We start from the raw sequence: 15,122 nt of genomic DNA on the forward strand, positions 1-15,122 counted from the left end.
CAGGGCGCAGGCGCGGCTCCGCTGGGCTCCGGGGTCGGTCAGCTGAGCCGCTGGGCGGTGCGCGGCCGCTGCGCTGGCTTTTGTCACGCGAGAGCGCCGCTGCCGCGATTGCTGCTGCCTGTTGCTGGCAGGCGCGGGGGCGCACGCTATGGCGGCTCGCGGGGCTTCGTGCCTGGTCTGGTGCCTCCGCCCGGTCGGGGCCAGCGGCGACTGGCTCCTGCTGGAGGCCGGCACGCAGGTGAGCTGGGTCCGGCCCCGCAGGCTCCGGCCTCTCGGAGTGGGGCGGGTGAGCGGGCGGCAGAGGCTCCGTCATCGGTGCGGCCCGGGGTGGGGGGACCATTACCGGTGCCGCGGGGCCCGGAGCCTTGTCGCGGCCAGGAGACACCCGCCCCAGCCCTGGGGCCTCGGTGCGCCCGGTTTCGGGAGCCTCATTGTTCCTTGATGCGCTCCCCGGGCCCCGCGTGGCCCCGGTTAGCGAGCGGCCGTTGTGAGCCGCCGTTGGCCGCCCCAGTGCGGGCCCGGCCTTCCCGGGGGCGGCGCGGCTCGGCTCGGGGCTGCCGCGGAGGCAGGGGCAGCGACCCGGGCGCCCTTCAGCCCCCGCCGGGGAGCAGAGAGCGGGCCTTTCCGTCTAATTTGCTAAGCCTTCGGCTCTTAATCCTTTGTAAGGCCTTAGTGTTTGTGTAGCAGTGCCGTAAGGGGGGGCAATCCTTAGCCCAGGTAACAAGGTGGAGCTTTGGCGAGGGTGGCAGTGCATAACGTGTTAGTTTTGTGGCCAAAGTTATATAGATGTAAATGAGGTCACGCTTTAAATCTGTTCCAGTTATGTCTCGGTATGGTACAGGAATAACCCTTTCTCAGCGATTGTGTTTTTTAATTGAAAAGCCCAAGTGGGTCCTTGTACTCTTTCCCTTAAACCCAGCAGGCAGCGATGCGTGCTGAGGTTGGGGCGCTGGAAGAGGAGTGCTGGAATCAGGCAGGGAGGTGGTGTGGGTTCGTGCTGTACCTAATGCCTTTGCACTTACGCATTGCAAAAGGTCCCCCTCTTAATGCATCTTTCAACACTAGGCTACTCTGTAAGCTAACGTATAGTTTTGTTACTCTCCCATCATGGATTTGAAGCCATGAAATGCACAAGTATGCTCAGCGAAGGACTTGAGTTAATGCATCTGCAAAACTTTAATCTCATTCAAGATGTTATTGCTCTGATTGTCCGCACAGTGCTGCAGTCGTTGTCACAGGCCATTGGGACTGATGGCATCCTGACACCGCAGGCTTGCCAGGCCACAGGCTGGTGTGTTAGCACAAGCTGTTTTCACTGTGGATTTCAATGTCTGTGCCAAACTGTGCTGCTGAGGTGTGGGGGTGTGCTGTGATCTGCCAGTACCTCTGCGGGCAGCAGCAAACTCCAGCAGGCAAATGGTAACATCTCGCCCCTCCGCCATGGTTTGTTCAGTTATGTGAACCGTGTTCAGTTTGTTCAGTTATGGTTCAGTGAATGTGACCAAGGGAAAGTTCTGTGAGCAGCCCTACTTGATCTCACTGGTATTGGTGCATGACGCCACACAGGTGTGTGTGACCAGGCGCTAGGAATCGTTCACATGGATTAGGCATTTCTGTTATAACTGCAGGGACAAGTGCAAAGCCAAGTTTGTAACTGAATCTACCTGAAGCGTGTAGTCTTTGTCCACCTGAGTTTCTGTACCTCTCACCTAGGCAATCCATGTTGACATGATGCTAGTATATATGAAGCATTTAAGAGTTAGGGGCTGATACAGTTGTTGACTTCCTTGCATTTAGCTATGACGTGGAAGTCCCAAGTTCTTGCTTTAAACTTGAGGTAAGACCTGCTCAGGTAATGTGCAGTGAATAAACTTTTCTTGACTGCACCATCTTTCCACCTTGTAGGAATTGGAAGGTGTGATGCAAATGAGTTGGGATTGCAGGAGATGGATGGGCCATGGGATATGTTTCCAGCCATCTGGTGGTTGCTTCCACCACTGTAATGGTCAAGTCCACCCCTCAGTCATGAGCCCGTCTGTATGTTGCATAGCTTCCTTAGTCTCAGCAGCCAGATCTACCTGCTGGTTGTTTTGATGTTCTTCAGTGGCCCAGCTCTTGGGTACGTGAGCATCTACATGACATACCTTCACAGCTGCCTTCCACCTCTGATGCTTTCCTACAATATGGCAGGGCCCGTCAATAAAGCCATATTGCTTTTCATTTTCTGGCAGTTTATTATACAGTGGGGCCTCTTCAGTACATGTCACCTCCTCCTCTGGTGACATTCCAAAATCTTTGCCTTCTGGCTAGTCCACAATCAATTCCAAGATTCCTGGATGACTGAGATTTCCTGTTTGAGCTCTATTTGCTGCTGTATTATGTTGGATCCATGCAGTTGTCTAAAAGACACCGTAAGTTGAGTGAAAACTTGGGCAATGCACAGATGAATAAGGAAAGCATGTGTGATTATCGGATCTTGCAAAGGAGGCAGCAGAGGGAGGGAGAGTAGGGCAGAGCAGTGCTTTAAATGGCAGTCTGCAATCAGATCAGATTTAATAAGATACTATGAAATGGTACGATTAAGTTATGTCTGTTTTTCCAGAAAATGCTATTAGAGTCTAATCAGATTATTTAGATCACTCTCAGTATTGGTTATGAGCTGCGTGTGGCTTAGTTTCTGAGCCATAAGATTGATGGTGTGATTTACAAAAGTGTTGTGCATTTAGGGCACAGTTACATTTGCGTTTTTTTGATGGCAGTTTTCTAGGCTATTTATTCCTGCAGCTTTCCTGTTCACAGACAGTTGAACAAATGCAACTAGTGAAAGAAGAGGGTAAGAAGTAATCTTGAGACCCACAAACAATTGTGTTGGTTTAAAGAAATGGTATTTAGTTAGATAATGACTAAGGTGGGACATGGATGGATTGAGAGTAGCTTTGAGCAGCTTTGCTGCTGACTTCCATGAAATCAAGTCTGTAACCTGTCTTAGACTAAACAAATTTTCCTCAGTGGGAGAGAAAGATAATACTTCAAATTTTGTAGGTTTCAATTTTCTATGTACTCTTGAATTTAAATGCAAAAAAAAAAAAATATTAAAAAATCCTGTTTGGAATTAGCTGTAAAATGCTAATCTAGATAGATTTCAACTATTCTTACATTGAAATGGCATAAACTGAATTTACTATGTTGTTGCTGATTGCAGTTACTAAACTACTTTTATTTTTAGGTAACTATAGGCCGAGGATTAGATATCACATACCAGCTGGTGTCAAAAACCTGTCCCTTGATGATCTCTCGTAAGCACTGTGTTTTCCAGCAAAATGCAGAAGGGCAGTGGACTGTCAAGGATAACAAGGTACAGAGACTGATTAAAGACCTTGTACTCCGAGATTTGCTGAAGGGAATGCCCTGTTTGGGCTCAGATAATATATGGGCTATGATATAATATGGTGTAAATGTGATAGAAGGTCCACAGGAATGTGTCTTGCCTGTTGTGCACTTCCAGCAGGAAGCTTCAGTCTGCTGTAATTGGAATGCAAGCCATATTGCTTTCTGTGCGTAGATTTGTCTTGGTTTAGCTTGTTTCAGACAATTGTAGTCTTTCCAAGGGCACTTTGCAGTCTGTAAACCTGCTTTGTGTTGCTTTCTTAAAAAAAAACACAAAACACCTATGAATTTTGGCAGTATTCAGAAAGATAGTGTTCTTGTACTGCTAATAAAAGGATAAATTCATACTCCTTATTGTAGTGACACAGTTGTTTAAATTATAATCAATTACAGCAAGGCTGTATTGTTAGGAAGAACCACGCTTCATGTTATGTTTAAACAAGTTTCTTCTGAAAAGTTTTCCTCAGCTGATTGAAGTGTTGACATCAGAGCCCTCAGCTAGGTCTCACTTTGACTTCAGTAGTCTGTTTTTTATATCGTGATCTCTCCACTTTCTCATTCAGGCTGAAACCTGTAAAATCAGTAACTTGCTTTAAAACAGAACTGGTAGAACAAGTGTTCAACATCATGCAGATTTGAAAGGTGTTTGGGTCAACAGCATGTTAGTCAGAAAGGAATGCAGTGGCTACTATTGAAATTACACTGCTTTTAAACAAAACTGTTGCAGTACTTGCATAAACTTGAAAACTTATAGTTGTTGCATGACTGGAAACATCTATGGTAGATTAATTATTAACAATTCCTCTGTGTTACCACTGCTACCAGTTTGTTGTTTTATTGAATCTCTGAGTTATGTCAGTTGTTAATGATTCTGCAGTTCATCTTGCACACAGATCGGTTTTGTTGTTTTTCAAAACTATTTCTTGAGCTAGTCTACTGTCTAATTTAAAAACCCTTTTTCTGCTTTGAACATTATCTCTAGAAGAACATTTTCCTTCTTGTTTATATTCTCCCTGTATTTATGGAAAACTTTTTTTCTTTAAGCAGTATAAGCTATACTCCTTTTTTGTTTCTAGTTTCTTCTTGAATTTCAGGTGACATTAATTGTCAAGAATAATTACTGCAGTATTCCATGTTCTTGAGAATGATCTATCATGGAGTCTGTTTGTTGGTTAGTTCTTATTTCTGAAGCTTTTGGGCAATTTTTTTCCCCAAAAGCACATATTAATGTTGTTCTTAGTGCTTGTACACAAAATCTGTAATGCAGGAATAATGCACAGTAAATAATACAATGCAATAATTGTAATAAATGGGTCACTAAGCCAATACATTGGATATTGCAAGGTTTATTTAAAGGACAGTGCTTGTTCTGATTGCAACACTGAAGAGGTTGGCTATGTTTACAGTTGCCAGAAATAACTTGCTGAGGACTCGGTAACTGCATATTAAATGTTGCTGATTCTCTGTTCATTTGCAGAGTCTAAATGGAGTCTGGCTTAACAAACAGCGCCTGGATCCCTCAAAAGCCTATCCTATTGCTGAAGGAGACCGTATACAGTTGGGAGTGCCTTTGGAAAACAGAGAGACTGCTGAATATGAATATGAAGTAATTAAAGAGGAATGGGAGAAAATCAGACCCTTTTTAGCCCAAAGGAATGACCTATGGAAAGCTAAGAGTTCAAGAACTAAACGTAAATTTAGTTTGGAGGAATTGGAGACATCTGGATCAGAAGGCCCTTCAAACTCCAGATCCAAAAGAGACAGAGTGTCCTGTGATAAAGAATCTTTGCGTAAATCATGGGGAAGGGTGGAAGAGGCCAAACAGTTAACAGAGAAGACAGATGTCAAGCTGCCTTCTCCTGGACCAAGTGAGGAGGATAGTGGTCCAGTGCATAGTGGCCCTGTGCACTCTGAGAAAGTGTCTGTCCCCCATAAGGACCAGAAAGGCTCTGGCCTTGCACAGTCATGGACTGGCTTGGAAATGCTGAGGAAAACCCTAGTAGCTATAATGAAGCTGAAGATGAAAGTGCAGGAGAAGCAGACGGAAGTTCTGAATATGAAGCAGAAGCGCAGGAAGTGTGCTCAGAAGGAGATCCTGGCAACGGAGCAGGAGCTGCGGGAGTTGCAGGACCAGCTGTGCACGGAACAAGAGCATCAGCAGCAGCAGGTGGAAGAGCTGGAAAGGACATTCTTTAAAGAGCAGCAGAAGCTAGAGGTATAATGGTGGTAATCTTTTTGGCCTGTATCTTTTCAGTTTTATGGAATGCCTAATATAAGCCATTGATCCAAAATAAGGTCTTGAACCATACACTAATGCAAATAATGTTTGTGTGAATTACTGCTGTTAAAATTGTCATGGAAATATTTCACTTCCAGGCATGTGTACCAAAAGAAAGTGCAGAGACAGAAGGGATTGGGCTGCATGGGGAATTAGGAAAAGAGCACAAAATAATTATTATTTTTTTACGAACAGGATCATTACACAAGATAGTAAAGCATTTCAGTTAGTAAAAACATTGTGGTTTTAAATTAAAAAAACACTGTCTGATCTCCTATGGTTACAGAGAGGACAAGTTGAAAAGCATTCACCTGAAGTGTAAATTTCTTTTTGTATATGGCTGAATTAATGTCCAGTCTACAGGGCAAATCCCTTCCTTTTCTAAGCAAGCAAATTACTGTATGCCTTAACCCCCAGAGGGAGAGACTTTCCCCCCCACTTTCAAAAAAACCCTATCTTGCAATCTGTAAGTGTCTTCAAATAGTATGTGTATGTTAATAAGTAGCTTTTTTAGATAACAAACTAAAGTCTTTCTATTTGAGTTTGCTCAAAATCTGGTTTAAAGGAGGTAAGGATACATCTTGGAGTGAATTTCATAATTTATCTGTTACTTCCTTTAAACTCTGCTGCTAAATGCAAGATAGCTGTATCAGAAGTACAGAAAGGCTGGAGTTGTATGCTTAGGCACACTGGGAAGTTCAGCTGGAGCTGTAGGTATGACTCCACTCTTTGAATGTGCTCAGAGTTGCAGCTTTTTCTCATGTTTAAACTGTTGCTGACCTCTTTGCTTCTATGAATATGCTGGTGCCTTTAGACCTAGAATAACGTGGAGGTGTTCCAAGTATGTAAGTGTGAATGATACATCCATTTTAACTCTTCACAGTGAACAATAGCTGTAATTTATGTTGTGGACATATAACACTAGAGTGGACATCTCAGGGTTTTCTAAAAATCAGCATTGGCATATCCTGTAAAGATAGTCTGCAAAGTAGTCGTTTTCTGTCCCTTGCTTTCTTAAAACATGTTTTTTCCTTTTTCCTCTTTTTCTCCCTGCCCCCGCCAGGGTGTAAAGCGGCAACACGGGGAAGAGAATCTGAAGGAGCAGCTGGCGCAGGTCCTGCAAGAGGCAAGTAGTTATAAATCTTGGCTCAGTCTAACTGTGTAACTCAGATATTTAAATCTTTCTTACTGCTGTGACCTCTTGGTAGAAGATGAGGACTTTGCCTTAAGTGCAGATTGGATGATCTTCATGTACAGACCAAGTTTCTGTCAGAAAGTGGCAGACCTCACTTTGTGGGAGCTGCTATTTGCCGCAAATATTGTGAGAATATGCACTCAGGTTGAAAGCATTCAGTAGCTGCAATGATTATTTTTTTTATTTATTTTAATTTGGTCCTTGGGCTGGTGGGCTTTTTTTGTAAGGTCTGTCTGCTGAGTATCTGTTTTGGGGAAGTTATTTTGGCAATTTCAACCAAATGAAAAAAAATTTCATTCTTGGTTAGGAATGTTTTTGAAAGACATTGCCACACACTTAGGTTTCCTAGGCTTTTTCTAGAAGGCCTTTCCCTTTGGAAAGCTTATCTGAAAACAGCTTTAGGTAACCCCGTATACAGTGACAGGTTTTTGTGATCCTTATGTGTCAAATACCACTTGATACTCAAATGTCTCAGATGCACTCAAAGTGGTGACTGTAAAACCTAACTGAAAGGAAAAGGTAGCCTGGGAGAGGGAATGATAAGTGCCACGATGCTGGGAAGGTCATAAATAAAATTGCAATGTAGTGCCAGTTAAGGCTAAACAGCCTTAACACCCCAGCTCATACAGATATGTGTTGCTCTTCTAGGAGATAAGGAGGAATGAGTATGCTGAACCTCATGATTATGGCTGTGTCTGTTTCATAGGATAGCTTATAATGGCACTCTTACAGTTTCTGGGATGGTATTTTTACAGCATCATGCTTTGATGGAAGAATTGAGCCGTATTAAAAAAGATTTTGAGGAGATAATCCGAGCCAAGAATAAAGAACTGGAAGAAACCAAGGTAAGGAATAACTGAATTCTCAGTTTTATTCATAAACAAAACATGATATGCTGTAGCAGAGGAAATGGTTTATTTAACATTTGTCTTGACTGTACTTTGCCTTCCATAGTGGAAAAACTGTATTTCAAGGTGGCAGCTGACTCTAGTTTCCAAGATTGTGGGAGGATACATCCTGCCCTGTTCATGAATTAGTGTTGAACAGTCATTACTAGATCTTTCTCGATCATAAGGAAACCCCAGAGCACCTGAACCGTGTGTTGTGCAGGAGAAGTGGGCCCAGAAGAGTGTGTGTGAAAAGTAAAGTGCTTCATTTTCAGTTAGAGTGTATTCTATCAAGTAAAACTGTGGTGTTCCAGCAGTCGTACAAGGGAGTGTAGGATTGAAACAACATGGAATTTGAATAATGAATGAGATAAGCCACATTTCTTCCTGCCCTTGACACAAGGTGATGAGTACAGAATAATTTCCTGTACTCTTTGAAATGATCACTTTATCCACCTCTGGCTGTTTCCTTTATGGTTTGGGTTTTTTTTAAGTTGTCTTTACACCTCTGTTGCTGTTTCAAGTACAGCTTCAATTGGAAGAATTTCTCTGGTTATTTGTAGAGGATAGAGCAGGTACTTAAGATCCTAATTTAAGTCTAAACAAAAAAAAATATTATTGGGCAGTTAAATGCAAATAAATGTTTTAAATTCTTATGCTTCCTTTTCTAAAATAATTGAGGTATCTTCTCTGTTCGGTGTTTTGTTATTCACATCAGACATCAAAAGAACTGTTCTGTTGACTTAAGCCAAACTCATGCCAGGAAAAGGTTGAAAGGGATTCTGAAGATTGATCCAGCTGGTAGTTTCTTTAGGCTGAAAGGGATTTTGGTAATGGCTGCTCTTCTTGCTTTAAGTTCTCTACAGTGGATGGGAATATTCTCAATACTGCTGTAACTACAAAGAGGAGAGGGGTTACAGATCTGGGTATGTAATACACACAGACCTGATATGTGGAGACTTGCAGTTTTGTGTTTCTCTACTTGTACTACTTTGCCTTGCACACACACTTCCTGCCAATATTGTATTGAGTAAAGTGTTGTTCTTTGTTGATACATGACCATGTGTACTTTTCCACTAGGAGGAGAAGGAAAAGGTGAGAGCCCAAAAAGAAGAGGTATTGAATCAGATGAACGATGTGTTGGAGAATGAGTTGCAGTGCACAATCTGTTCTGAGCATTTTATTGAGGTATGTTTAAATTGATATGGGTTTGCCAGTAAAGAAAAGACTTGAGAAGCTTTCCCTAGTTCCATTAAAGCAACAGTCAAGCATATTTTTTTACTTTGATAGTTTAAGATTCCCCACAGACCCACAGTGAGTTTTGGGAAAGGGTTGGTCCAGAAATCCATGCTGTGTGCCCTAACTCTCCTGGGCAAGTTCAGCTTTAATGTCTCTACCTGCATAGAGATGAGTGCTTAATCCTAAGATGCATATAGGCTTACGGTGGTTTTGGGTGGTTTTGAACTGGTGCTCTGAGCTCCTGCCGAAGAGCCTGCTTGAGGAAGAATCTTTTTGTAGTGGACCTTGCTTTAAGTTGGCTAGGGCTGGACTGCTTCAGGTTTAGATGTAAGAAGAGGTTGGTAAAGGAAGGGAGGTGCAGTGTTCAGTCAAGCCCTGAACTGTTTATATTGTTCAGATAAACTCTTTCTTTGAGATGGTGGCCTGCTTTCATTTGATCCTAGAAGTGATAGGCTGTGCCTGAAATGTAGACTGTTATTGCTGTTTGTGTTATGCTAGAACTTCAGTTTCATTATGTTTGTTTCTGCTGCAGGAAGCCTGATGTGTTAGCTTTGTTACAATGACTTAAGAGCTAGCTGAAATTTTGATTTCTGGTTTCTCGGTAATTTAAGACATTATTCTGTAAGATCTTTGTTTCTCCATAATTTATCCATTTCAAATTGGGAAAACATCATTAGAATTAGTTCTTTTTCTCTGTGTTTCTGACTTGCTATGACCTACAGAGCATCCATTAACTGATTATAAAACTTGTCTGCACTCCGGCATGGGAGAGTTTTTGTGTGTAACCCCTACAAAGACTGAAGAAAAGGGACTTTGGGCTTCTTCCCTCCATCCCTTAGAGGGAATGTTCATCTAATGTCTTTCTGACTTCAGTGTTTTTTTCTTGACTATGCTTGTGTGAGCATGCTCTGATAACTATCCTTCTGTGAAATTTCACAGGCGGTCACTCTCAACTGTGCGCACAGCTTCTGCTCCTACTGTATCAATGAGTGGACAAAACGTAAAGTGGAATGCCCCATCTGCAGGCAGGAGATCAAATCAAAGACACGCTCTCTGGTGCTGGATAACTGCATTGACAGGATGGTAGAAAAACTGGATGTGGAAATGAAAGAGCATCGCCTGACTGTTATCAGAGAGCGGAAAGGTGAGAGGTGGGTGGATGTGGCATGATGAGTACAATTTCTCATTACATCTATTTTGTACAACTTTTTGGCACCTATATACCAAGGAGATGCTTGAGGAATGCAGCAGAAACACTAGAAAATTAATTTTAAGATATGTTGTGTAACTAGCTTTACTGCATAGTAAAATAAAATTAACAAAAAGTTTGGAAAAAGATTTCAGTATGAATTCCGTGGTTGAGCAGGGCAACTTAACCATGCTGCAGGTTACCCTGTTTCAAAGAGATTGCTAAATAAAAGCAAAACTGTACAGAATGACCCTTGAAAAATTTACCAGGCACCTTTGGTTGAACTATTGACTACATCATTGCAAAAGTTCAGCAGGGCAGTGCCTGATGAGAAACTCTGAATTATCTTCTCTGTGCTGGATTTCTGTAGGAAATCTCTGAAGGGGAATGTTGGTTTGTCATGTAAGTCTATGGCTGAACTGGCAGTTGCTCTGCCTTGTTAATTTTTGTGGAATTAAAGCCACTGTGGCTTAAACACATAACCACATAGCTGTAGCTGAAAGATTGTGCATGACAGCAACGGCTTTAAGTAAAACTCCAGTATGGGGTGTTCCTATTCTGCATCCCTCTTCCAAATTTGTTTCTAGGGCACTTGACTCTGGTATCTAGGTGCTGAAATGTAGAAGTCTTTTCCTACTAGCCCTTAACAAATTTCCATTGCTGTGTTCCCTTAAGTAATTGTCTTGTTTTCCCCTCGTAGAGGTGAGTGCATGATCCTTCATTTTGCAATGTGTCAAGCCTCTGACCTAATGAAAGGTGCCTTTGAAACGTTTCAGATTCTCCATGGAATGCCCATAACATAAAATAACAAAAATAACATAGAATGACATCACTAAACAGCGTTAGTTCAAACCTGAAATTCAGCCAACTCTGTCTGATTGCCTCAGGAAATGCTATGTTGCTCAGAGGCTGCCTAGCTTGGCTTTGTGAATTACTTTCACCTCTGCAGAACTTATATTGCTCTTGTGTAATACGCACATCTGCAGAGTATGCCATAGCACTGTTGAAGTATTTCATCAGGTAGACAATGGTGATTGGATGAAGTGGTCTCTTTGTTAGAGCCCACTTCACTTCTGTATCGTCAGCCAGTGATCTTCATGCTTGTTTGAACAAAAAGGAAATAAGTTCATAGCCTACCTTCATATGTGATAGATGCTCTAATTATATAAATGACTATTAGTAGGAAATCATTTAGCTTCACCACAACACATTTCAGGAAGAAGGATGAATTATTCCTATGCACACTTTTTATTCAGTGCTGGAAACATTCCGATTGAGATGATGATAACGGTGTGCCTATTTAAACATGAATGCCTAAGAAGAAACAAGCTGAAAAAGAAATAATGATGCAAGTGGCACTTGAGAAGCTCAGTTGGAGCTTTCCAAGAAGCCTTTCCAAGAGTCTTAGTAAAATGGGCACCAATAGATGCCTTGTACTCTTAAACATATGGAGGTTTTGATGGGGCCGTAAGTATCATGTACAACTGTTACTGGTTTGAAAACTCTTTACCACATCTTATTCCTTCCCTCTTTCTTACCTGGCAAGGCACCGTAATAGTTAGTCACTTCCATTGCCAGTCATGTGCCAGTGAAGGGATGGAAAATGTTTCCTCATCTGTGCTATCTTTACAGGAAAAGGCATTATAGAAAACTTGTAAGAAAACAAACAAAACCCCTAACTCTTTGTTCTTTTAATGCTGAAAATTGAAAAGAAAAAGGCCTATGCCCTGCAACTTGGGAGACCTATTGCAAACCGACAGTGAGAGGCTATAAGTGTTAAAGAGAACAAAGAGAATTTAACGTTTGTGGGTCCGCTGATTGCTGCTAACTTTTGTGTCTGTGTGTTTTGAATGCAGAGATACAGAATGTGTTGGTGAAGCCAGCCACAGACAATGACAGCAGTGTAAATTCTTCCATCTACTCCATCTTGTCGATGAGCAGTTGTGACAGCGAGGACTCTGACGAGGATTCTTACTATAATGAAAGCTACTATATTATCTAAACACTGTTACTGCAGACTTGTTTGCCTGTGTGCTGCCCAGAACCAGCCTAATGGTGTTTGGTTGACTACTGCTGGATGAGTGGACTGGACATCTGGAAGGAGAGACTCCATGAAGAGGCTGGAGCTAACCACTAGCAGCACTTAGAAGAAGGATTTTTTTTTTTTTTTTTTTTTTTTTTTTTAAATGAATGTATATAAGTTTGATCTTCAAAATGAAATTGGGATTGTGGGAGAACAAACAGCTGTTATGCTAGATGGTTGACATACAAAACCTAGGCTTCCATGATCACTTGTGACCTGCTCAGTGTAATGTAATAGTTTGTGTGCATCACTGCCCTTTCCTTAGTGAATGACATGTTTAAATGTGTACATCAGCTTCCCTTATTTCAGGCAGCAATGGGAATGGCCCAAGCTATTAGAGAACTCTGCCATCCCCACCAGCAGGCAGGAAAAAGTGCCAGTATGGGTTTTCCTCTTGAATTTCATACAACAGCTAAAGTCGTCCCAGGCCTCTGGCTGTAAAAGTAATAAAGGGTGGGTTATGGACCCTGTCAGCCTTAAAGCGCTTAAATGCATTGTGTAAGCTGAGCTGCTGGCCATCAGTTTGCCCCAGTTGATCCTACTCATTTTCTGTTAGATAGGGGCGGCAAAGATTAAATCTTCCAGAATTCTGTAGCTAGTACTTTTTTCATATAGTATCTTTAGTTTGTTCCCTCTTCAGGCGTTTGCATAAAGAGTTTTAGAACTGGGAAGTGGCGCACTCAGAAGTTCCTAGCAATGACATTAGAAATGCATATAGTTCAACAGCAGCAGAGAGGAACCTCTGCCTCTTCAGAAGTGCTGCTGGCTGAATTAGTGAAATGCCCTGTTGGCAGTGTAGGAAAGCAGCATCTGCAGGCAACCACAAGACATGGAAGGAAGCATTTCATTTTACTGTTTACAAAATATTGCTGTTGAGCTGTGGGTTCTGCTGCCCTCACAGCAAATCACTCATCCCTAAGAGACTGAGCGAGTCTTGCCTCATCCTTCACAAATTTATCTATGAAATTTCATTTTCAGTGGCATATGCTTTTGACTTAGCTGTTATGTGGGGAAGACTTTTACACTGTGAGAAGAGGATGGGGGAAGGCCTTCTCATCTGTAATATTTCTTTGGCTATTTATGTACTTTCTTGTTTCTATGTTTTAAAAAGGAAAATATAAATCCATTTCTGCATTAGTCGTCTTTGGTGCGTCCACTGAGGTGTCTTTCTCCTAGTTTTAAATTTTTTTGAGAAAACACAGACTATATAATTTTTATTACTTTGCTTCATGTTTTGAATAATGTAAGCAGTGTGTCTATGTTGAAGTTATTTGAAGGACCTGGCGTATTCAGGAATTGATAAAGGACAACCCAACTCTTCAAGCCTGTGGCTATGCTAATGGTAATTTAGTAGATATAATAATACCCTTTGTAGTCTTCTACTAAAGAAAGATCCCACTAAAAGGTGCAGAAATGATGATGATGCCCTAAGCAAGCAGTGCATTCTGACAGATTTGACTGCTAGGACTTGAACAGGGGCGGTAGGTGTGATCTCTGTGGACCGGGCAACTTTCTTAAAATCTTGGTGTAAGGTTTCTTTGTCAAGGAGTCATTACATCTTCAGTTTTCCTCTTTCCCTTTTAATGTTTGTTTTCTGTATGTGCTCTTGAAAGTTTCTTTTGTAACTATATGCTCTCTAGGATGTCTGAGAGAAGAGGGTTCCTCAAAATGCTGGTGAAATAGGCTGACATTGGAACAGGTATTCCTGATGAAGAGGAGTTGGAGGAAAACACGCTGGTTACCTAGGACTGCGGATTCTACTGTGTATCTCTTCCATGTTGCTGCACTTTCTTTGCTCGTTTTGTTTTGCTAAATATGTTTATTTTGTTATGTTGGTGTTTATGCATATTGCAGAGAAGGATAATGCTTCTCCTAGTAACGGAGTAGTTCTTCAGTGTAATTTCTGAGTGTGTCTCTTTTCACTAGAATATGGAGAACATAAGTGGTATGCCAAACGATTTCCACTGTTACTGGTAGGTACATAGTGTGTAAAGGTCCACGGGGAGAGATTAAGTAATAATACTGCTCACTTGCAGAAGCACTTCAGGGACAAGAGCAGACCTCTCTCTCCAGTTCACTAAATTCCTCAGTAAAATTACTATTGGATACAGAGCTGATGGCTAAACATACAGAAGCGTCAGGCGAACTACTGAGCTTCTGGAAAAGATGGTATTTCTAATACTGTATTCTCCTTTGGTTTAAGATCTGGATCCTTTTTCCTACTTGATGGTACATCTGAATGTCCCCTTAGAGATGTCGTGCCCTGAACTGTTACCTGTCTTGGGAATGCATCACTTCTGTGATTTGAGACTATCCAGGATTTAGGTTACAACTGTGAGCTAGTTGCAGTTGATGCGCAGCAGGCTTGGTGCAGGTTCAAGACTTGATGCTTTCTGTTGGAAGACAGCTGTAGTACGTACATGCTACATGTTACATACGTGTATTACACACATGTAATGTGATAACTGCTTTCAGAGCAATGTAATATTTATCAACATCAGCAGCAATAATTGGGAAGGAGTGCCAACGGATTGCAGAACAGGACTATCACAGGGACAGTGTGCAGTTTTAACTCTTGCATACTTATGGATACCAAGATCAGTCTGATGATTGCTTTTCTCTTGCACATGTAATTTACCATGTTAGTGCTTTGTAAGTTTTAGCAACAAACATGTAACAGGCAATTTAGTAATCCAGTGATGCTCACCCCTACCCCCAATGTAAGTGTTGTGTTGCTTTTTTTTCCCCCAAAGAGATGCTCGGGCTAGCGAATGTTTGCTCCCTGCTTGTGCTCCGTCCCTGCTGCTAGTCTGTTTTGCTATAAGGTCACATAGGCACATACCTTACAACAAGTAGATAACCAT

The 15,122-nt window shown here is 41.9% G+C and overlaps 1 protein-coding gene across 2 annotated transcripts; it reads left to right on the forward strand.

The window, feature by feature from the left end:
- The first annotated feature begins 20 nt into the window (after nucleotides 1–20).
- Nucleotides 21–13,384, forward strand: RNF8 (ring finger protein 8). 2 transcript variants are annotated; one of them, XM_040611760.1, is made up of 8 exons: nucleotides 21–238; nucleotides 3,227–3,355; nucleotides 4,865–5,602; nucleotides 6,729–6,791; nucleotides 7,616–7,705; nucleotides 8,828–8,935; nucleotides 9,926–10,137; nucleotides 12,032–12,182. In XM_040611760.1, the coding sequence occupies exons 1-8, from the start codon at nucleotides 149–151 to the stop codon at nucleotides 12,069–12,071; spliced, it is 1,470 nt and encodes a 489-aa protein (XP_040467694.1). In that variant the 5' UTR covers nucleotides 21–148; the 3' UTR covers nucleotides 12,072–12,182. The 2 variants fall into 2 exon arrangements, with proteins under 2 accessions (XP_040467694.1, XP_040467693.1); XM_040611759.1 differs by having other exon boundaries at nucleotides 23–238; nucleotides 9,926–10,130; nucleotides 12,032–13,384.
- Nucleotides 13,385–15,122: the final 1,738 nt, after the last annotated feature.

This window comes from Falco naumanni, chromosome 12 (genome assembly GCF_017639655.2).
Source record: "Falco naumanni isolate bFalNau1 chromosome 12, bFalNau1.pat, whole genome shotgun sequence".
Taxonomy (NCBI): domain Eukaryota; kingdom Metazoa; phylum Chordata; class Aves; order Falconiformes; family Falconidae; genus Falco; species Falco naumanni.